At 48.7% G+C, this 22,734-nt stretch overlaps 2 protein-coding genes across 2 annotated transcripts in view; both read right to left on the bottom strand.

Moving 5' to 3' along the window:
- LOC141059279 (uncharacterized) overlaps positions 1 to 14,084 on the bottom strand; it is a 35,993-nt gene extending 21,909 nt beyond the window's left edge. The window contains exons 1-2 of the mRNA XM_073555588.1: positions 14,080 to 14,084; positions 13,888 to 13,961 (exon numbers count right to left, since the gene is read on the bottom strand). Of these exons, the coding sequence (XP_073411689.1) occupies positions 13,888 to 13,961; positions 14,080 to 14,084 (79 nt within the window). The remainder of the gene's footprint in view (positions 1 to 13,887; positions 13,962 to 14,079) is intronic.
- The window catches only part of LOC141059300 (uncharacterized), a 370,224-nt gene that overhangs the window by 299,092 nt on the left and 48,398 nt on the right, over positions 1 to 22,734 (bottom strand). The gene's annotated exons all lie outside the window — the stretch shown is intronic.

The following is a 22,734-nucleotide window of genomic DNA, read 5'->3' as shown; positions in this document are numbered from 1 at the left end:
ATCCGTTTTATTCCAATGAGAAATAAGTAAGTTTCTCTACCTTTTCCTATCTAGCAGCCGATGACATCTGAGTGCTATCCGATTTTTTTTTCTCAGATTTGCATTGCTGATTTTGATAAAACACTCGGATCAATACCAGACAATACCATGTGTCTGTGATTTTGCAAAGACCACTCAGTATGCAAAAATAACAAAGAAACTTGGACATGTGAACAGCCCCCCACAGTCACGTCGCCGTCAGACACAGGGACTGCTATTCCTGCCTCGGCCATTGGGAGGCACCGGACTGTCACGTCACCGTCAGATACAGGGACTGCTGTTCCTGCCTCGGCCACTGGGAGGCGTCGGGCGGTCACGTCACCGTCGGACTCGGGGACGGCTGTTCCTGCCTCGGCCACTAGGAGGCGCCGTGGTTTCCCCGTGGGTGGTGGTGACAGAGAAGGGGCTCCTGCGCAGGCATCTGGTGGGCGCAGGCTCCGCTCCTCTGTCAGTCATGAAGGGGTTGGTGCATCACCATCTGGCCTGGTCCTGGGGGCGGTCCAAATGACATCATCAGACTGTGAACATGTGAGGGATAGCCTGATCCTTGAAATATCTGGTGGCCTGCAAGACAGGCACCAAGGTATAGTCTTGGTTTCTCCAGTGTACTAGTGTGTTATTTGCCATCTTTGATTCTGACCTTTGCCTGGATTTCTGACTCTGCTACTGCCTAACGCTTTTGTACCTCTGCCTCCCTCCCGGTTTATGACTCTGACCTTGGCCTGGATTTGACTCTGCTACTGTCTGCCGTTTTTGTACCTTTGCTGCCCGCCTGGTTTAGACTGGGATTCCCCACTACGCTTTTGGTCCCGTTTTTTAACCCCTTCCTGGCGACCGTCCTGCTCTGGTCCACGGCTCTCTTTCAGACAGCTACCTCCTGGACTCTGCTGTAAATCAAGATCCCTGTATAGGGGTAAAGGGTATCGGGGTTGCTCGGGGTGCTGTCTTACTGCAGCCCAGATTCGCAGACGGACGTCACACCCACAGATTATACTAGGTATGAGTGCTCTCTGTGAAAAATAGGTATTAGACCTACCGGTAATGATGTTTCCAGGAGTCCATCCTGACAGCACCATGGAGGACGTCCTCCTCCTCCTTACAGGGACAGGAAGCACACGAGAGGTTAAAGGTCACGTCCCACCCCCTCTCCCTCAGTGATTTAACAAGTACCGCAAGGTGGATGATGCTAGTAACAGTTTAATGAAACAATCATATTACAGCATATGACATATCAAAATACAACATAGCATAACATAACAGGGAGGGAAATAGCCGTGCTGTCAGGATGGACTCCTGGAAACATCATTACCGGTAGGTCTAATACCTATTTTCCAGGACGTCCACCTGACAGCACCATGGAGAGTACCAAAGCACCTCCTCAGGGTGGGATTACCGCCTGGAGAACTTTTCTCCCGAATGCGGTCTGCTGACCAGCCAACACGTCAAGCTTGTAGTGCTTGCAGAATGTATTCAGATTGGCCCAGGTTGCTGCTCTACAGATTTGGTCAACCGAGGCCCCCGCCCGTTCAGCCCATGAGGCTGATACCGCCCTCGTAGAGTGGGCTTTTATGGACCCTGGCGGGCTAACGCCTTCGGCTTGGTAGGCGTCAGAGATTACTGAGGTAATCCAGCGCGCGATAGACGCCTTAGAGGCTTTCTTCCCCTTATTTTTACCCCCAAAAAGGATGAACAAGTTTGGGTCAATGCGCCAGCTATCGGTGGCTTCTAGATAGTCTAGCACCGCGCGCCTCACATCCAGCGAGTGAAGACGCTGTTCTTTTTTATTACAGGGATTGTCGCAGAACGATGGTAACACTACCTCCTGGTTTAGATTCTTTGAGGAGACTACCTTCGGGTAAATGCCGGGTCTAACCTTAGGATTATACTATCCCCTCATATCTGTAGATATGGGTCCTTAGTGGACAGGGCCTGGATCTCCCCTATCCTTTTGGCCGTGGTAATGGCTACTAGGAAGGCCGTTTTACGGGTGAGGGCAGAGATGTTATTTTCTCCCCTAGGGCATAGTGGTCTGTACAGAGGGACCTGAGTACCAGACCCAGATCCCACGGCGGGGTGAGCTGCCTAATCGTGGGGCGCAGGCGCTGCGTGGCCTTTATAAATCTTATTACCCAGGGATGAGCCGCTAGCTGGTAATCGAAGAAGGCGCATAAGGCTGAAATCTGGACCTTTAGCGTGCTAGGCTTAAGGCCTTTATTAAAACCTGCCTGCAAAAAACTTAGTATGCTAGGGAGGTCAGGGGTGCCTGCCACGAGATCGGACCTGCCACCCTCCAGACAGAATCTTTTCCATATCTTTCTATAGATTGCGGATGTCACCGGTTTCCTACTGGCCAGTAGGGTGGATATGACCTGGTCCGACAATCCCTTTGTCTTCAGGATGTCCCTCTCAGGATCCAAGCCGATAGATGAAGTCTTGCTGGGTTTGGATGGTAGGTCGGGCCCTGGTGGATGATGTCCTTCCACAGGGGTAGCTCGACTGGATTTCCGACTGCCATGGCTCCTAGAAGGGGAAACCAGCTTCTCTTTGGCCAGTATGGAGCGATCAACATCACTCGTGCGTGGTCCTCGCGTATTTTCCTGAGCACTGTCGGTATGAGGGCCAGTGGCGGGAATGCGTAGGAGAGGGATTCTCCCCAGGTCTGACTCAGGGCATCCACACCTTCTGGGTGGTCCATCGGATTCAGGGAATAGAATCTGGGGACTTTCGAATTCTTTCGGCTTGCAAAGAGATCTATACTGGGGGTCCCCCAACGCTGACAGAGATGGTTGAAGATCTCTTCGTTCAGTTCCCATTCTGTCGGGAGGATCCGTTGTCTGCTCAAGTAGTCTGCTACTTCGTTCTGGGAACCCTCTAGGTGTACTGCGGTCACTGATCGGACTGTTCTTTCTGCCCAAGCGAATATTTTTCCCGCTAGGTCCTGTAGTGGTTGATGTCTGGGTCCTCCCTGGTGCTTCAGGAATGCCACTGTCGTCATATTGTCGGATAGTATACGGACATGACGATTCTCTAGTATCGACTGGTTCCGCCGTAGCGCTTCCCAGACCGCGTAGAGTTCTCTGAAATTGGAGGATCTGGTCTTGATGTCTACTGGCCATCTCCCCTGGAAGATTTTCCCTTCTATGTGGGCTCCCCAACCCCACACACTGGCGTCCGTGGTGACTACCACGTATGGAGAGGCTGTCCAAAATACGCCCACCTGAAGGTTTCTGGACCGTGTCCACCACCGAAGGGACTCTCTTACTCGTTCTGGCAGTCTTAGAGGTCTGTCTAGCGACGCCTGACTTCTGTCCCACCTCGCAAGGATCTCTTTCTGCAGTGATCTTGAGTGGAATTGGGCCCATCGGACGCACTGGATGCAGGCCGTCATGAGGCCCAGGACCTCCATTGCCTCTCTTATGGAGCACTGACGTCTCAACAGGTCTCTGGTTCTGGTCTGAATAGTCCTCTGCTTCTGTTCGGGTAGCCAGGATATTCTGTCGGTTGAGTCTAGGAGGACCCCGAGAAATATTTTCCTGGTTTCTGGTCTGATGTTCGACTTCTCCCAATTGATCACCCATCCAATGAACTCCATTACCGCAGTTGCTCGGTTTCTGTCGCGAACGAGCGCTTCCCTGGATCTTGCCACCAGTAGGAAGTCGTCTAAATAGGGTATGATCACAATACCCTGATCTCTCAGGTAGGCCACTACTTCTCCCACCAGCTTTGTAAAGATTCTGGGAGCTGAGGCCAACCCGAATGGAAGACACTGGAACTGGAAGTGGCAGGTCCGGGCTGGTAAACTGACCGCAAACCTTAGCAGTCTCTGGGATGAGGGATGGATAGGGACCTGGTAGTAGGCCTTCTTTAGGTCTAGGGTGCACATGACGGCGTCCCGATCTATCAGGAGGGTTGCGGATCGGACCGATTCCATCCGGAATCTCTTGTACTTGACCCAGGCATTGTGGTTTCAGGTTTATGATGGTACGGGCCTCGCCAGACGGTTTTGTGATCGAGAACAGGGACGAATAGTGCCCTTTCCCTCTTTCTGACGGGGGAACTGGTACTATGACCTTTGATTTTACCATGTCCTGTAGATCCGTCCACATTGCGGAGTCCTCCAGGACGACAGTGGGGGTAATTTATCTTTCGGGGGGAGGTGAATAAAGCTCTATATTGTAGCCCTCCGCGATGGTTCTGAGGACCCACTGATTGTGGGTGACTCGGGACCAGTTTGTTGCGAAGTGGCGAAGTCTCCCCCCAATACCTATGGCGTCATTGCCTCCTCCATCTAGAGGTTGATGTGAATGGAGGACCTCTGTCCCTTCCGGTCTGGCTGAAGGAGCCCTTATAGGAGCCTCTACTGGACCTTGCCCGACCCCTGAACTCGGTCTGCCTCGTAGAAAAGGAGCCTCTCCGAAAGGACTGGGGTCGTCTGGGTTTTTCCTCCGGAAATCCCTTCTTTTTATCAGACACCAGCTCTAGAATGTTATCTAGGGCTGGCCCGAATACCCTCAGGCCCGAGAAGGGGATGGCGCATAGCTTAGTTTTTGAAGCGTTGTCCCCCGACCAGGATTTGAGCCAGACTGCTCTTCGGGCTGCGTTGGAGAGGGAGCTGTTTCTGGCTGCAAATCTTACCGATTCGGCTGACGCATCTGATAGGAACGCCGTAGCCGATTTCATGAGCGGAAGGGATGCTAGGATGTCTGATCTAGGGGTCTTGTTGGTTAGGTGCTCTTCCAACTGCCCCATCCACAAAAACATAGACCTGGCCACCGAGGTGGCTGCTATGTTGGCCCTAATGAGAGCCGCCGACGTCTCCCACGCTCTTTTTAATAAGACGTCTGCCTTCCTATCCATCGGGTCTCGAAGACCTGATGAGTCCTCGAATGGGATAGCCGTCTTTTTGGTAACTTTAGCGACTGGGACATCTATTTTAGGAATTTCCTCCCATGCCCGGGTTTCCTCAGGATCAAAAGGCAGTCTGCTTCTAAAGTCTCGGGAGAGTGTCAGTCGACGCTCTGCCTCCTTCCACTCCTCCTGGACCATCGTTTTGATGTGTTCACTTACAGGGAACACTACCTGTCTCCGGGCCACCAGTCCTCCGAACATTATGTCCTGTCTGGACTGTGGTTTAGGGACCTCACTATCTGCATAGTATTTCTGACTGCTTGGACCAACTCGTCCGTGTACTCCAGTCTGAATAGGTATTTCCTGCTCTGATCTTGTCTATCCCCCCGGATCTCGCCTTCTTCCTGATCCGAATCCCGGAATTCGGACTTCTCACTCCACCTTGGACGTTTGCGACTCGGCCCTGGGCTGGGGGACTGACGCCGTGCGAGGCTGGATGTAGAGGCCCGAACTTCCTCCCTTATCAGCGATCTCATCTCGGCTAGGAGGGATGGCTGTTCCTCGCCTACGACCCTTGAGGTACAGGGTCCGCATAGGGTCTTGTTATATGCGTCTGGCAGCTTTACCCTGCATACTGGGCATCTGACCGATTTGGAGGTGGCCTTTGCCGGGTCCTTCGCCCCCAAGGGGGATTCTGTCGGGGCTCCCTTCTCCTAATAATACAGAAGGGGCACCTACTCAGATCTGGGTTGGGGTAATGGGTGGGAGAGGGTGGTCTGCGCTATGCGCACTTACCCCTCCGCCTGCTGGAGCGACCCCTTCCATCCTGGCGCGGTCCGCAGGGAGCTATGGACCTCCGAAGTGTGCTCCCTGGATCTCCAGAAGCGCGCTCTGTGCCTTAGGAGTGCGCGCTGTGGACCCCAGAGGCGAGCGCTGTGTGGCTTTAGTGGCGAGCGCTGTGTGGCTTCTGTAGCGAGCGCTCTGTGGCTTCAGAAGCGCGCGCGGGATTCAAAGGCCGGCGTCTGATGTCACCGGATGTGACGCGCGGCCTCTCGCGCTAGGCCGCCTCCTCCACTTCCTGCTCTGCGCGCGGCTATGGCGGCCTCCTCCGGCCTGCCGCCGTGGGGAGCCAACCCCCATCCGTCTGCGGCGGACTGCCACTCCGGCCTCTTCGCCTGCTATGGCGGACTGCGGAGGCCTCATTCCTGCCTCCCAGCGCCGCTGCGCCAGTCGTCCGTCGGTGCCCACCCAGCCAGCCGCCTGCGGGGAGCCGACCATCACCTGCCGTGGCGGTGAGTTTTTGGAGCCGAGAGCCTCCCATAGGGAGGAACGGCTCCCTCCAGGAGCGTCGTCCTGCTCCTGGCCTTTGGGGCAGAGGGACTCCCCACTGGAGAGTTTCGGCCCCAGGACCTCTTGACAGGGGAAGGCTTGGACTAGCCGTACGATCCCCTGAGCCCCTCCGGTAAGCTTCTCGTGTGTCCCTCCATGCAGGGACAGGAAAAACACTGAGGGAGAGGGGGTGGGACGTGACCTTTAACCTCTCGTGTGCTTCCTGTCCCTGTAAGGAGGAGGAGGACGTCCTCCATGGTGCTGTCAGGTGGACGTCCTGGAAAACAAGGATAGAACTTGTATGTGAAAAAACTGATGTATGATCAAGCCCTAAAAGGGGAACAGTGAGTTTTCTGAATCTGGAAAGCCCCTTTAAGAAAAAACAATTAAGGGCATTCAAAAACTTAATTGCTCACCACTCCTATGTGCTGAGAAGTGACAGAATCGGTAAGAAGTCTTCCTTTCAGTCCATGGAGTGGAGAAGAGACACACTCACACAGACAAGCCACCAGAGTACATGGGGCACACACGGGCACGCACACAGATCAGCCACCAGGGTACATGAGGCACACAAGAAGAAGAGAAATTTGGGAAGCATATTTCACTACAGAAGGATAGAGGGAGGGAGGTGCACACAGAATGTGAGATTTCCAGGTTGCATATAGTGAGGCTGAGGGGACATTTCACTATTGGACACTGTATACTTGGCCCAAGTGTTTTATCTCTTATCAACCTGATCCCTGAGATGCAAGAAGTTGCCAGGGAGGGAGAGAATGGTGCAGCAGATAATAAATTAGCTGCTCTCCCTCCAGTTGGATTTCAAGTTGTGATCCAGCAGTTGTGGGGTTAAAAGGACACAGCTCTGCCGGTCATCATTTACACAGCACAACTGCCTCATAGTTCTAATTTCAAACATCCCCCCACTTAGGAGGTGATTAATTACCAGCATGTGGAGAAGCTGCTGGGAACTGCAGTCCAGAACTGCTCTGCTGTGAGCGATCTCAGCAGCTCCTCGCTTCCTCCGGCAGAAGCTGCTTCATCAATAGTAAGACAGAGGGGCTGGGCTAATACCAAGCTGTGAGCTCACATCTGTGTTCCTGCCCTTTCTGTGTTTGTCTGCGGGCCAGAAAGGTACAACCAAAGGGCCGGATGTGGCCCTCGGGCTGCCATTTGCCCACGTCTAATCCAAAAGACTGTCCGTGGCGTTGGAACGCCCTCTTTCCTACAGTTCCTGCTGGTAAGCTTTACGGAGATATATGGCCGATGTGTTAGATGAACTGAGCAAAAGGGGCATGGCGGCGGAAGGAATGGGAATGAACAACAGGATCAATAACAGGGTGGCATGAGATCCAGTATCCAGCCTACAACTATTATTCATCTGCCCAACACCAATTACCAGAGAGTGTTTGATGCTCGTCAGAAGATAGGTGTAACAGATGTGCGTCTCAAGCTACGCATAAAAGAGGACCATAAGAAACTGGATGCCAAAGATGCACATAATCTAGAAGATCGCCTCCAAGCAATTTCAAACTCAGATCTCGGCTGCTGTATCACGTTTGTAAAAAGAAAAAAAAAAAATTATGTGCAACAGCTCTGCACACAGAACAACTTCAATGCCACTAAATGAAAAGGTTGCAGACGGCTTCTTATCACTGTCACAAAATGACAATGTGGAATACAGCGGGCTGTATCACATTTAGCAACAGAAAATAGAACTACACTTACCGGTAGTTGAGTTTCAAAGACCCTCCACGACAGCACACTGGAGGTTGCCTCCCCATCCTACTTAGGGACAGGAAACAAGAGGTTAAATAGCCCTCCCCTTCCTCTAATCTCCAGTGTTTTCCAAGGACCACATAGAGTGAAAGCTTGAAATATTTTATTCAAGTCAAATGAACAAAAATTGTAAGGGGGGAAAATTACCTGTGCTGTCGTGGTGGGTCTTAGAAACCCAAATACGGTAAGTGTAGTTCCATTTTCTCTAATCCCCTCCACGACAGCACACAGGAGGTATACCAAAGAATAATGGTTTAGGGAGGGACCACGGCTTGCAGGACTTTCCTGCCAAAGGCTAGATCTCGTACTGACACAAGATCTAATCTATAATGCCTAGTGAAGGTATGCACTGAAGACCAGGTCGCAGCCTTGCAGATCTGCTCAACGGATGCATTAGCCTTTTCTGCCCAGGAGACAGAGACAGCTCTAGTGGAGGATTCCGGAGGAGGTAGATCCTGATTTTTATAAGCAGCCGAGATTTCTTTCTTGATCCAGTTCGCTAGGGAGCTTTTTGACGTTTTTTTTCCCTTTGTTCGGTCTGCCACACTGAACAAAAAGATACTGATCATCTTTCCTCCAGAGTTTTGTTACTTCCAAATAGGCCAGGACTGATTGCCGGATGTCCAGAGAATGGAATGGAATCTCACTTCCCTCTCATCCTTCGGGTTGTCACAGAAGGAGGGCAGTATTATTTCCTGCGACCTGTGGAAATCCAAAGACACTTTTGGCACAAAGGAAGGATCTAGCCGGAAAATTAATCTATCGTCCAGAATTCTTAGAAAAGGCTCTCTGATGGACAGAGCATGAATTTCGCCCACCCTTCTTGCCGTTGTAAGGGCTACGAGTAGTGCCATTTTCCAGGATAGTTTATCTATCTGGGTCTGTTCGATAGGTTCAAATGGAGGGCTTGTTAGACCCTTTAATACTATATTCAAGTCCCAAGCTGGGACCATGTTGGATTTGTTTGGACGGATTCTGGAACCTGCTGACAAATCTCCTGATCCATTGATGCTCTGCTAGGTTTTGGACGAAGTAGGAACTTAGGGCTGATACTTGGTTTTAGTCCCTTGGATAAGCCGTCTTGTAGGAAATCTAGGATCTTTGCTAAGTCTGGGTGGAAGGGATCAATGGGAGTGGATCCATACCATGCAGAGAAAGTTTTCCATATTTTGGAGTGTATGCATTAGCGATTGGTTTCCTACTCTTTTGCAGGGTGGATATAACCGCATCTGAGAGGCCTCTGGCTTTCAGGATTGTGGTTTCAGAAGCCAGGCTGCGATGCTTAAGCTGTGGGGAGCCGGGTGAAGGATGGGACCTTGATGTAGAAGGTCGCGGTCCAAAGGTAGGATCAGAGGACCCTCTGAGTTCATTAGTCTTAGGGCTCCGAAACAGCTACTTTTTAGCCAGAGAGGGGTGATCAGGATAGTTTTGACCCAGTCTGTCCTGACCTTTTGCAGAGTTTATGGAATTAAGGGAATTGGTGGAAAGGCGTATGCCAATCCGGAGGTTCCATGGGTGAGCGAAGGCATCCACCCTTGAATGTTTTTCGTTTGGACCTATGGAGAAGTACTACTTTGTTTTGGCGTTCTCCCGGTTCGCAAACAGATCTACTTCTGGGAGACCCCCAGTTTTTGGTTATGGTGTGGAAAGCTCTCATATTGAGGCTTCATCTTCCCGGATCTAAGTCTGTCCTGCTTAGGAAGTCTGCCCCGACGTTGTCAGATCCTTTCAGATGGAGAGCTGATAGGGACTGGAGATGGCGTTCTGCACAGCCAAATATCCGTGCCGAAAAGTTTTGCAGGCTCCCGCATTTTGTGCTGCCCTGATGATGTAGATTGGCCACGGTGGTCATATTGTCGGAGTAAATCCAAACATGGGTTCCCTAGATTGATGCTTCCGCTGCCTTTAGGGCTTCTTCTACTGCTCTCAGTGCTCTGTAATTGGATGATTGTTTTTCCATGCCTTTGGGCCAGAGTCCCTGGAAGACTCCCTGCGGTGATACTGCTCCCCAACCGTGTTTGCTGGCGTCTGTTGTTATTGACGTCATGGGGTATTGTATCCAGGGTGTCCCTTTTGCTAGGTTTCCCTGGTTGAGACACCAGTTGAGAGACAGCTTTACGTATTGGAGTAGGGAGATTCTCGTATTGAGGGTCTCTGGGTCTTTGTTCCAGCGGGATAGTGTAACGGGGTTTTCCTATCTCAGGTACCTCTTTCAGTACCACCCCGTGTTTCCGGAGGTCCACTCTGCTTTGGCTGGAGTCTGAATGAAGGACACTGGCTGGAATTCCTTGGTTACATGGGCGCATATAAAAGATCACTGCTTCTCCACGTATTTCCAGTCTGACAACACTTTACTCACAGGCCACAGAATATATCACACAGATACAGAGGGCAGGACAATAGAAAAGCGGAAGGCCAGACATACATTACAATAGCCGCAGGTGGCCGGAGCCTGCCGATATTTACCGTGGGAATTACAAAGGTGGGGGGAGGGGGCGGCTGTGCGCAGCCTGTGGGCTGATGCATTAGGGACATGCATCTCCCATGGAACCTACTATATATACATATAACTGCACAACATATTCTGGGTGCTGAGTGGTTCCGTAACACGTAACAGATAGGATATATCTCTGAAGTATCCTTGAGTGGGCCTGGGCCCTGGGGACCGCCTGGATGCAAGAAGTCATTGACCCTAATGTTGACATGGCAAACATTATAGTCACCATTTTTTGACTTTTTAGAGTCCGAACCTTTGATCTTACGCCTACCTGCTTGGAGGGCGGAAGAAAGGGTATTTGGTTCTGGGAATCTAGGAGGATTCCTAGAAAGACCTTCCTGGTTGAGGGATTCAGGTCTGATTTTTCCCAATTTACCATCCAGCCTAGGGATGGCAGGGTCCGCAGGACTGATTGCAGGTGCTCTCTTAGAGTGGTGTTGGAGGGAGCCATGACCAGGAGGTCATCTAGGTAAGGGACGACACATATGTCCTTTCCTCTGGAGAATGCTACCACTTCTGCCATTATTTTTGTAAATGTTCGGGTTGCTGATGATATGCCGAAGGGCAGAACCCTGAACTGGAAGTGGTGAACTTTTTCGTCTAGGGTGACTGCGAACCTTAGATATCGCCAATGAGACGGAAGGATGGGCACATGGTAATAGGCCTCTTGGAGATCTATGGTTGCCATGGCAAAATCTAATCCGATCAATGGTATTGTGGTCTTTATCGATTCCATCTTGAAGCGGTGGTACCGGACATGTTGGTTCAGCTTCTTTAGATTGATGATGACCCGGTATTTACCAGTTGGCTTTTTCACTAAGAACAGCCGGGAGTAGTGGCCTTGACCCTGTTCCAGTTCTGGGACTGGTGAGATTACCGCCGATGATAGCATTTTTTGGAGTTCCGAATGCAGAACTTTTTGAAGTCTTGTTGAAGGAAGATGTGTTACTTCCAGGTTTTGAGGGGGGCTGAAGAATTCTATTTTTACTCCCCATCTGACCGAGTCTAGGATTTTTCGATCTGTAGTTATATTCTGCCAGCTCGGAAAGTAGTTTGCAAATCTGCCCCCCTACCTGCTTGGTGTCATTTCCTGTCTCTGTCTGAACGAGAGTCATGAAAAATATTCCTGCCTTTCCCACCTTTTGCGTAGCTCCATTGCCCTGTATTTTCCTCCCCCCTGTATTGAGGGGTTTGAGCCTGGGGTGGGTGAAAGGGCTTTTTCTTGGGCGGTTTCGGCTCAGGAAGATTCTTCTTCTTGTCAGTCACCTTTTCTAATAGTTCATCCAGTGCTGGACCAAATACATGTTCGCCCTTGAACGGAATAGAGCACAATTTTGATAGGATATCCCCACTCCACATTTTCAGCCATAAGGCCCTTCGGGTGGTGTTGGAAAGTACGGATGTCCTTGCCGCAGTACGGACCGATTCTAACGAGGAGTCAGCTAAAAAGCCTGCTGACTTCTGTAGAAGCGGTAGAGAGGATAGAAGATCTTCTCTTGGAGTTCCTCTTTTAATATGGTCCTCTAACTGCTTAATCCAGAGGTATAGGGTTCTAGTTACACAGGCTGATGCGACATTTGTTTTTAAGGAAGCTGCTGAAGCTTCCCAGGACTTCCTCAGTAGACTATCCATCTTTCGGTCAAGCGGGTCCTTGAGCTGAGAGGAGTCCTCGAAGGGTAGCGTAGTTTTTTTTAGCTACTCTAGCTACCTGGATATCTACTTTAGGAACCTCAGACCAAGGCTTCACGATTTATTCATCCAGGGGAAACCGATCTTTTATTTCACCTGGGATTCTTAGCTTCTTTTCCGGGAATTCCCATTCTTCCAAGATTAGATTCTGGACATTATCGTGGATAGGGAAAACCATTTTCTTCCTAGATTTCAGGCCGCCAAATAGATCATCCTGCACCGAGCGGGGTGGTCTATCTTCTTCTACTCCCATTGTGTTCCTGACCGCCGAGAGTAGTTCTTCTATATCATCTGAGGAAAAGAACCATTTTCTATCATCTTCTGTCTGGGTTGGGGTTAATTCACCGCCTTCCCTCCAATCCGCTGAAACAGACGATTCGGTTCGGAATCTGAGATGTCCTCAGGGGTATATTTCCTCTTCCTTGAGGTTGAGGCCCCCCCCCCCCCGAATGACTGGGTAAAGGTAGCCAGGGACGACTGGATCTCTTGTCGCACCATCCCTCTTACTTCATCCATCAGGGATGGTTGTTTCTCCCAGACGATTTTTCCCGTGCATTGCTGCACAAGGTTTTTTTTGTAATCGGAGGGGAGCTTTTTCCTACAGATGGCGCATTTGCGGCTTGTAGGCTTTTCTTCCATTTTTGGTGCAGGATCCTTGTCTCCCTATAAGAAAGAAAATGAGGGGGGCCCCTAAGAATGGGTCCTGAACCAAAAAGGGGTATACACTTTTTCCAAGTGTACTCACTGGGCCAGGGACTGCGCTGCGCTCTGCAGAAGCAGCTTTCAGGGAAGACGCATCCATCAAGCAGGTGTTAGTTCTACCTTATGGGGTCTTCCATCAGGAACCGGGATCCAGCGTTTCTAATCGGATGAGATCACTCCCCCTCAGTTCTTGGCACCATCCTGTTTTGTTTTTTTTTTTCAAATTTCCCACCAAGATGGCTGTGCATTCCACTGTGGAACGCAAGGCGGAAGTGCCGTCGCGCCTTCAGACCCGGCGGTGAACATCACTTCCGGTGCATGCCGCTCAGTTAGAAGCGAGCATGCGGCGCGCGGGGGAAGCAGATCCTGGGCTGGGGAGCTACGGGAGGCCCCCAGCCCGGCTACAACCATCCAGCAATGCCAAGGCGCTGGAGGATGGTGCGGGTTCTGCAGGCGGCAGGAGCAGCGTCCGGGGAGGAAGGTCAACCCCGGCTGCCCCTCTTCCAGGTAAGACTCCGGGATTTGCCAGCCCCATCCACGGAGCACACAAAACCTCTTCATCCCGATTAGGGACGGGAAAACACTGAGGATTAGAGGAAGGGGAGGGCTATTTAACCTCTTGCATCCTGTCCCCAATTAGGATGGGGAGGCAACCTCCTGTGTGCGGTCGTGGAGGGGAATAAAAAAAAAAATTAATGTTATTAATATGCACACTGTGGAATTTCACCACCACTAAATAACAAGGCATGGTGAATCACGCTAGCAACTGCCCTCAAAAATATTTCTTCAGCTCAAATCACAGAACAATGTCACCACAGCACTAAATGACAAAGTGTGATATGGCATGCTGTTTCACATTTAGCTAGTGAAAAAATAAGATTTAGAATGCTATACTTGTGCATGGAGCACAATAGAAGTAGTGCACAACACACTTGTATGAAATGTTCCTTGCTGTCTTTGTCTGTGGACCTCAGTAAAGGCAAAAACAAAATGTCTTAGTTACTCACCGGTTAACAGTATTTTTCGGAGTCCATGACAGCACCACCTGAGAGAGGGGAGCCGCCCTTCAGGAACAGGAAACCTACAGATACAATAGAGCGGCACCTCTTTCACGCATCAGTTGCATTACAGAGCACAAGAGGACCACAAAGGTTAATGGCATGATTTGTGTACAATACTATTACTACTTAACTTTTTACCACATGTGGATCATAAGAGGAAGGAGTGCACACCAAGAACTAAAGAAAGGGAGGGAATCTACGGGTGCTGTCATGGACTTCGAAAAATACCGTTAACCGGTAAGTAACTAAGACTTTATTCGAGCGTCCATGACAGCACCACCTGAGAGAATTACAGAGAGTAATAACTATTCAGGGAGGGACTACAGCCTGCAGCACCCTTATACCAAAGGAGGGGTCTGAGGAAGCACCCAGATCTAGCCTATAATGATTGTAAAACGTGCTCGGAGAGGACCAGGTAGCTGCCTTACATATTTGGTCGATCGAGACTTCCGATCTCTCCGCCCACGAGGTCGCCATGGCTCTAGTGGAATGCGCCCTCAGTTTTCCAGGTACTGACCTGCTCTTCGAGGTGTATGCTAGCGAAATAGCCTCCCTAATCCACCTAGTGCTTTTTGATGCTCTAAGGCCCTTCGTAGCGCCTTGATAGGAGACAAACAAGGCATTATCCTTTTTCCAGGGATCAGTAACTGCTAGGTATTCCAGGAGACATCTCCTAACATTTAGGGTGTGTAGTTTCTTTTCCTTCTCATTCAATGGATTAGGGAGGAAAGATAGAAGGACTATTTCCTGCGTCCTATGGAAACTGGAAGCTACCTTAACCAAGTATGCTGGATCAGGCCTAAGTATTGCCCTATCGTCCCTGAATGGTGTATAAGGAGGAAGCCTAGATAACGCCTGGATGTCACTTACTCTACGAGCTGACGTCAGTGCTACCAGGAAGGCTACTTTGAGGGACAGGATTTTTATGGAGGCCGATGGAATAGGTTCAAACGGGGCCTCCGTCATGGCCGTGAGGACTAGGTTCAGTCCCCACGGCATGAACCTATCTTTCACTACTGGTCTGGATCTACTCGCCGCCTTAATGAACCTACTGATCCAGTAATTACTGGCGATGTTGCAGCTAAGAAGGGCCCCTAAGGCTGACACTTGCACTTTAAGGGTACTGCTGGAAAGCCCCATGTCCAGACCTTTTTGTAGGAATTCTAGAATCTGAATTATCAGAGCTGATTGTCCACCTCTGAGTCCTGTAGGAGTATTTTCCAGATTCTGACGTAAATTTGGGTAGTAATAACGTCCCTGCTTTTAAGCAAGGTATTAATCAAGCCTGGGGAGAAACCTCTATCCTTCAGCAGTGACCGTTTAAAATCCACACCGTCAGATGAAGGCCAGCCACCTGCGCATGGTAAACTGGGCCCTGGGATAGGAGATCCAGGACGTCTGATAGGACCCAAGGGTTGGACACTGACATAGTCCTGAGGCATGAGAACCATGCCCTCCTGGGCCAGAATGGAGTGATCACTACAATCTTCGCCCTGTCTTTTCTGATTTTTCTCATCACCAGGAATAGTAGAGACAGGGGAGTGAAGGCGTATGCTAGCCTGAAGCCCCACTTTATTAGAAAAGTGTCTACTGCTAGAGGGTCTTCTCTGGGATTTAGTGAGCAAAACTGCTTCACTTTCCTGTTCTCACTGGTGGCAAAGAGATTCACCTCTGGTTGACACCACTTCTGGTCGAAGATGGAGGTTTTTAGGGACCAGTCCCCATGTTTTAGAAGATTGCAGCTTAAGTAATCCGCTGTTGTGTTTTCAGTTCCTTTTATATGCAGAGCAGTTAGAGACAGAAAATTCTGCTCTGCCAGTTGGAACAAACGCTCTGCTACATTCATTAGGGGTCTGGAACGAGTCCCACCTTGGTGATTGATATAAGCCACGTGACCTGATTGTCGGAGAACACTCATACGTGATGACCCTGCAGATACACAAGGAGTCTTTTAGCCGCCTGTTCCACTGCTGTTAATTATTTCAGGTTGAAAGACATCTCTACCTGATGTTGTTCCCATAGGCCCTGGACTAACACCTCACCCATGTGAGCCCCCCAACCGGAAGGGCTTGCGTCCGTGGTGACTATATGGGTTATGTTATTCTCCCAGGGCACCCCTCTGGATAAATTATTTCCCTCTAGCCACCAATCGAGGGATTTTCTTGTGTTTCGGGATAAAAGTCAGCTGGCCTTCTAGGTAACCCCCAAGAATTTTATGATGCAATAAACCCTCGCCCTGTAGTTTCCTTGTATGAAACTGGGCCCACCGGACCACGGAGATACAGGACGAGAGAGAGCCCAAAAGTGACATGGCTTTCCTAAGGGACATGGTGAGGTTAATGGAGGTGTTCAGAACCTGATAGTGTAGGCAAACTAATTTTTCAGGAGGCAGACGGCATTCCTGATTCTGGGAATCTAAGATTAGGCCAAAGAATTGCTGAACTCTTGTGCGCTGTAGCCGAGATTTCTTGATGTTTAGTAGCCACCCTTCTCACTCCAGGGCAGACATTGCTTTTTGTAATTGCTCCAAACAATGTTCAGACGTTTTTCCTATAATAAGGAAGTAATCAAGGTATGGGACCACCAGAATGTCTGATTCACGCAGATGGGCCATAACCTCGGCTATAACCTTAGTGAATACCCGGGGGCAACTGCAATGCCAAAGGGAAGGGCAACATATTGGAAATGCTGAACTGACCCATATAAATGAACGACCAATCTAAGGAATCGCTGGTGAGCTGCATGGATGGGTATATGGTAGTAGGCGGCTTAACTCCAACACCACCATAAAGCAGTTTTCAAACTACAATTTTATTGTGGAATTGTTTCCATCTTGAACGGGCGTATGACCAGAAACTCTTTGAGGGTTTTAAGATTGATTATAGTCCTAAAGGAGCAGTCTGGTTTACGGACAAGGAATAGAGGGGAGTGAAAACCTCTGCCCCTTTCTGCCTCCGGTACTTCTGTCAGAACCTTTTTACTGCATAGGTCACGGATTTTGGTCTCCAGGGCAGCCTGCTCCGATGGGGAAGACTTGAGTGGGGTGATACTAAATCTGTGTTGGGGGACACAGAAGAATTCTAACCTTAGTCCTGAGGCTATCAACCCCAGGATAAGTGAACATATATTTCCCTATAAAATTCAAATTTATTAATCTCAATTTAAAAAACACACCAACCCAGTGAAAAACTGGTATATAAAAAATACCATAGGATAAAAACCCTAGCCTAGAGGATACCCTACAATAGAACTAAGCTTTATTCCTGCCTGGCCGTGGAGGTTGGCACCCTAGTAGGACGATTTTGGCGCCCCCACTCAACGTAGGCTTTCCCTCACTCCCCTATTTCACCCTAGCAAGAAAGGTGGGAAAACAATGTCCAAAAAGGGCAGAGGTGAAGTGAGCCTTGAAACTAGATGGGTACCCAATAGGTATAGCACAAACCAAAGTACATGACCATTTTTGTTTCCCCGTAGATGGTACGGTTCATCAGAAGGTTGTATTCAAGTGAATGCTGGCTGCCATAGTAGATGATGACACGCCGCAGCCCCATTCATGGTGGACTTAAATAACCACCATCAATTAGTTGGCCCCGATAAGCTCCGCCCCCCATAAACGAGCGCCGCTTTTTTCTCCTTCATTTCCGGTCACTCATACTGCCACGCTCAGATCAGGGTGGCTCGGGCGTCCAGGAAGTACCCTGTGCTCCCAGATAATGGGAGCGTATGTCACATCCGCCCACTCCACCGGAAATGTCCTGCGCTCCAGACAGTGGCACGCAAACAGCGCTCACTTCCTCATTGAGATCTCATACCAACAATAGAAACGGATCACATGATTTAATCCAAATAATGGGAGATCTGAAGAGCGCTCACAAGGCGCAAAATCAATATTACACCTTCTTGGGGGATAAAGCAGCAGCTTAATGTATCATATATATTATCATAGAAAAATCAAACAAAGCAAAAAACACTTTTGCATTAATCCAATAAAAAAGGCCATAATAGGGGCATGTACAAAACATGCATGTAGTATGCGGTCTAAATCACATATATCTTATCACGTTGTGGACTCCATTGAAACACAAAAGGTATATATTTTCTCAAATGAAACATGCATAAGAGAGGCATGGAGAGAGGGATTGCATCCTAAATATCCATTCAGCCTCACGTTTTAATATTAATCTGTCCAAATCTCCTCCTCTCGTTTTAGGCTTCACAAGCTCCGCCATAGTGAAAGATAACTCCGATAAGCGGCCTGCATGAGTCTCATTAATATGGCGGGCTAGTGGTGTATCTCTCCTGTGCTTAATGTCATTTCGGTGTCCCCCCCCCCACACCCTTAGCTCTCTCTTGGTTCTTCCAATATAGTCCAGGGGACAAGTACAGGTGGCCTTATATACCATCCCCATGGACCTTAACCCCTTCACGACCCCAAACGACCTATGACGCCTGCGTAGGCGTCATGCTATAAATAGCCCCCCTGCGGGTCGGGTGACCGGGGTCACTGAAAGGTCACCCAACCCGCACACAGAGGACACTCTACATTTAATCCATGGGGCGTGGCTTAGCCTCCACGTGCCTACGATCGCTCTGATTGGCTGTTTCACTTTTAACAGCCAATCAGAGCGATTTGTAATATTTCACCAATGAAATTTGGTGAAATATTACAATCCAGCCATGGCCGATGCTGCAATAGCATCGGACATGGCTGGACACCGACACCCGACCCCCCCACACACCAACTGGCGGGGCCGTTCGGCCCCCGCCACTGATGGACGGCGGCGATCGGTCGCCGCCGTCATCATCTGCTCCCCCTCCCCTTCCTATCGCTCCCTCCCACCTTCTGATCGTGCTCCCGTGTCCCGCCGTGGCTCCCGGCGTCCGGATCATGGGCGCCGCCATCCTGCAAAATGGCGGGCGCATGCGCAGTGCGCCTGCCATTGTCCAAGATGGCGGCGCCCATGAATTTGCCGGTTGCCCGTTCATTTTTCATTTTGATCACTGTGATACACTCTCACAGTGATCAAAATTAAAAAAAAGTAAATACATCCCCCTTTTATCACCCCCATAGCCATGCGCAAATAATAAAATAAAAAAAATATTTTTTTTTCCATTTAGGGTTCGAACTAGGGTTAGGGTTGGAATTAGGGTTACAGATAGGGTTAGGGCTGGAATTAGGGTTAGGGCTGGAATTAGGGTTAGGGCTGGAATTAGGGTTAGGGCTGGAATTAGGGTTAGGGCTGGAATTAGGGTTAGGGGTGGGTTGGGATTAGGGTTAGGCTTGTAGTTAGGGTTAGAGTTGGGATTAGGGTTAGGGGTGTGTTGGCGTTAGGGTTGTGGTTAGGGTTATTATTAGGGTTGGGTTAGGGGTGTGTTGGGGTTAGAGTTGGAGTTAGAATTGAGGGGTTTCCACTGTTTAGGCACATCAGGGGGTCTCCGAACGTGACATGGCGCCACGATTTATTCCAGCCAATTTTGCGTTCAAAATGTCAAACAGCTCTCTCTCCATTTCGAGCCCCGACGTGTGCCCAAACAGTGGTTTACCCCCACATATGGGGTATCAGCGTACTCAGGAAAAATTGCACAACAACTTTGGGAGTCTAATTTCTCCTGTTACCCTTGGGAAAAAAAAATTGGGGGCTAAAAAAATTATTTTTGTGAAAAAAAATGATTTTTTTTGTTTTCACGGCTCTGAGTTATAAACTTCGGTGGAGCACTTGGGGGTTCAAAGTGCTCACCACACATCTAGATAAGTTCCTTGGGGGGTCTAGCTTCCAAAATGGGGTCACTTGTGGGGGGTTTCCACTGTTTAGGCACATCAGGGGCTCTGCAAACGTAACATGACACCCGCAGACCATTCCATCAAGTCGATACTTCAAAACGTCACTACTTCCCTTCCGAGCCCCGATGTGTACCCAAACAGTGGTCCCCCCCACATATGGGGTATCAGCGTACTCAGGAAAAACTGGACAACAACTTTTGGGGTCGAATTTATCCTGTTAACCATGCGAAAATAAAAAATTGCGGGCTAAAATATCATTTTTTGAGGAAAAAAAATAGATTTGTTATTTTCACGGTTCTGCGTTATAAACTTCTGTGAAGCACTTGGGGGTTCAAAGTGCTCACCACACATCTAGATAAGTTCCTTGGGTGGTCTAGTTTCCAAAATGGGATCACTTGTGGGGGGTTTCCACTGTTTAGCCACATCAGGGGCTCTGCAAACGTAACACGACGCCCGCAGACCATTCCATCAAGTCGGTATTTCAAAACATCACTACTTCCCTTCTGAGCCCCGACGTGTGCCCAAACAGTGGTCCCTCCCCACATATTGTGTACCAGCGTACTCAGGACAAACTGGACAACAACTTTTGGGGTCCAATTTCTCCTGTTACTATTGTGAAAATAAAAAATAGCGGGCTAAAAAAAATCATTTTTTGAGGAAAAAAAATATTTTTATTTTCACAGCTCTGCGTTATACACTTCTGTAAAGCACCTGGGGGTTCAAAGTGCTCACTATGCATCTAGATAACTTCCTTAGGGGGTCTAGTTTCCAAAATGGGGTGATATGTGGGGGAGCTCCAAAGTGTAGGCAGACAGGGCCTCTCCAAACACGACATGGTGTCCGCTAACGATTGGAGCTAATTTTCCATTCAAAAAGTCAAATGGCGCTCCTTCCCTTCTGAGCCCTGACGTGCGCCCAAACAGTGGTTCCCCCCCACATATGGGGTGCCAGCATACTCAGGACAAACTGAACAGCCATTTTAGGGGTCCAATTTATCCTGTTACCCTTGTGAAAATAAAAAATAGCGGGCTAAAAAATCATTTTTGAGGAAAAAAAATGATTTTTTATTTTCATGGTTCTGCATTTATAAACTTCTGTGAAGCACTTGAGGGTTCAAAGTGCTCACTACACATCTAGATAAGCTCCTTGGGGGGTCTAGTTTCCAAAATGGGGTCACTTGTGGGGGGTTTCTACTGTTTAGCCACATCAGGGGCTCTGCAAACGCAACATGATGCCCGCAGAACATCCCATCAGTCTGCATTCCAAAATCGCGCTCCTTCCCTTCTGAGCTCTCCCATGCGCCCAAACAGTGGTTTCCCCTGACATATGGGGTATCGGTGTACTCAGGACAAATTACACAACAACTTTTGTGGTCCAATTTCTCGTGTTAGCCTTCTGAAAATAAAAAATAGCGGGCTAAAAAATCATTTTTGGAGGAAAAAATTATTTTTTTTTATTTTCACTGCTCTGCGTCATAAACTTCTGTGAAGCACTTGGGGGTTCAAAGTCCTCACCACACATCTAGATAAGTTCCTTGGGTGGTCTAGTTTCCAAAATGGGGTCACTTGTGGGGGAGCTCCAATGTTTAGGTGCACAGGGGCTCTCCAAACACGACATGGTGTCCACTAACGATTGGAGCTAATTTTCCATTCAAAAAGTCAAATGGTGCTCCTTCCCTTCCGGGCCCTGCCGTGTGCCCAAACAGTGGTTTATGACCACATATGAGGTAACGGTGCACTCAGGAGAAATTGCCCAACAAATTTTAGGATCCATTTTATCCCATTGCCCATGTGAAAATTAAAAAACTGAGGCTAAAAGAAAATTTTTGTGAAAAAAAAGTCCTTTTTTTTACGGATCAATTTGTGAAGCACCTGGCAGTTCAAAGTGCTCACTATGCATCTAAATAAGTTCCTTGGAGGGTCTAGTTTCCAAAATGGGGTCACTTGTGGGGGAGCTCCAATGTTTAGGCGCACAGTGGCTCTCCAAACGCGACATGGCAACCGCTAAATATTCCAGCATATTTTCCATTCAAAAAGTCAAATGGCGCTCCTTCCCTTCTGAGCCCTGCCGTGCGCCCAAACAGTTGTTTATGACCACATATGAGGTATCGGTGTACTCAAGGAGAAATTGCCCAACAAATTTTAGGATCCATTTTATCCTGTTGCCCATGTGAAAATGAAAAAATTGATGCTAAAAGAAAATTTTTATTGGAAAAATTAAAATGTTCATTTTTTCCTTCCACATTGCTTTAGTTGCTGTGAAGCACCTGAAGGGTTAATAATCTTCTTGAATGTAGTTTTGAGTAGCTTGAGGGGTGCAGTTTTTAGAATGGTGTCACTTTTGGGTATTTTCTGCCATATAGACCCCACAAAGTGACTTCATATGTGAGGTGGCCCCTTAATAAATGGTTTTGTAAATTTTGTTGTAAAAATGAGAAATCGCTTGTCAACTTTTAACCCTTATAACTTCCCAACAAAAAAAATTTTGTTTCCAAAATTGTGCTGATGTAAAGTAGACATGTGGGAAATGTTATTTATTAACTATTTTGTGTCACATAACTCTCTGGTTTAACGGAATAAAAATTCAAAATGTGAAATTTTCAAAATTTTTGCCAAATTTCCGTTTTTTTCACAAATAAATGCAAAAATTATTGACCTAAGTTTACCACTAACATGAAGCCCAATATGTCGCAAAAAAACATTCTCAGAATCGCTAGGATCCGTTGAAGCGTTCCTGAGTTATTACCTCATAAAGGGACACTGGTCAATATTGCCAAAAATGGCCAGGTCATTAAGGTCAAAATAGGCTGGGTCATGAAGGGGTTAATATGGCGGGCTAGTGGTGTATCTCTCCTGTGCTTAATGTCATTTCGGTGTCCCCCCCCCCCCCCCCACACCCTTAGCTCTCTCTTGGTTCTTCCAATATAGTCCAGGGGACAAGTACAGGTGGCCTTATATACCATCCCCATGGACCTGCAATTCCCAAAGTCTCTAATTGAAAAAACCTTACCA

Source organism: Dendrobates tinctorius, unplaced genomic scaffold (genome assembly GCF_039654945.1).
Source record: "Dendrobates tinctorius isolate UK_male_01 unplaced genomic scaffold, ASM3965494v1 ptg000226l, whole genome shotgun sequence".
NCBI classification, from domain to species: domain Eukaryota; kingdom Metazoa; phylum Chordata; class Amphibia; order Anura; family Dendrobatidae; genus Dendrobates; species Dendrobates tinctorius.
The sequence above is the reverse complement of the archived record's forward strand: the minus strand, read 5'-3'. Positions and strand labels throughout refer to the sequence as shown.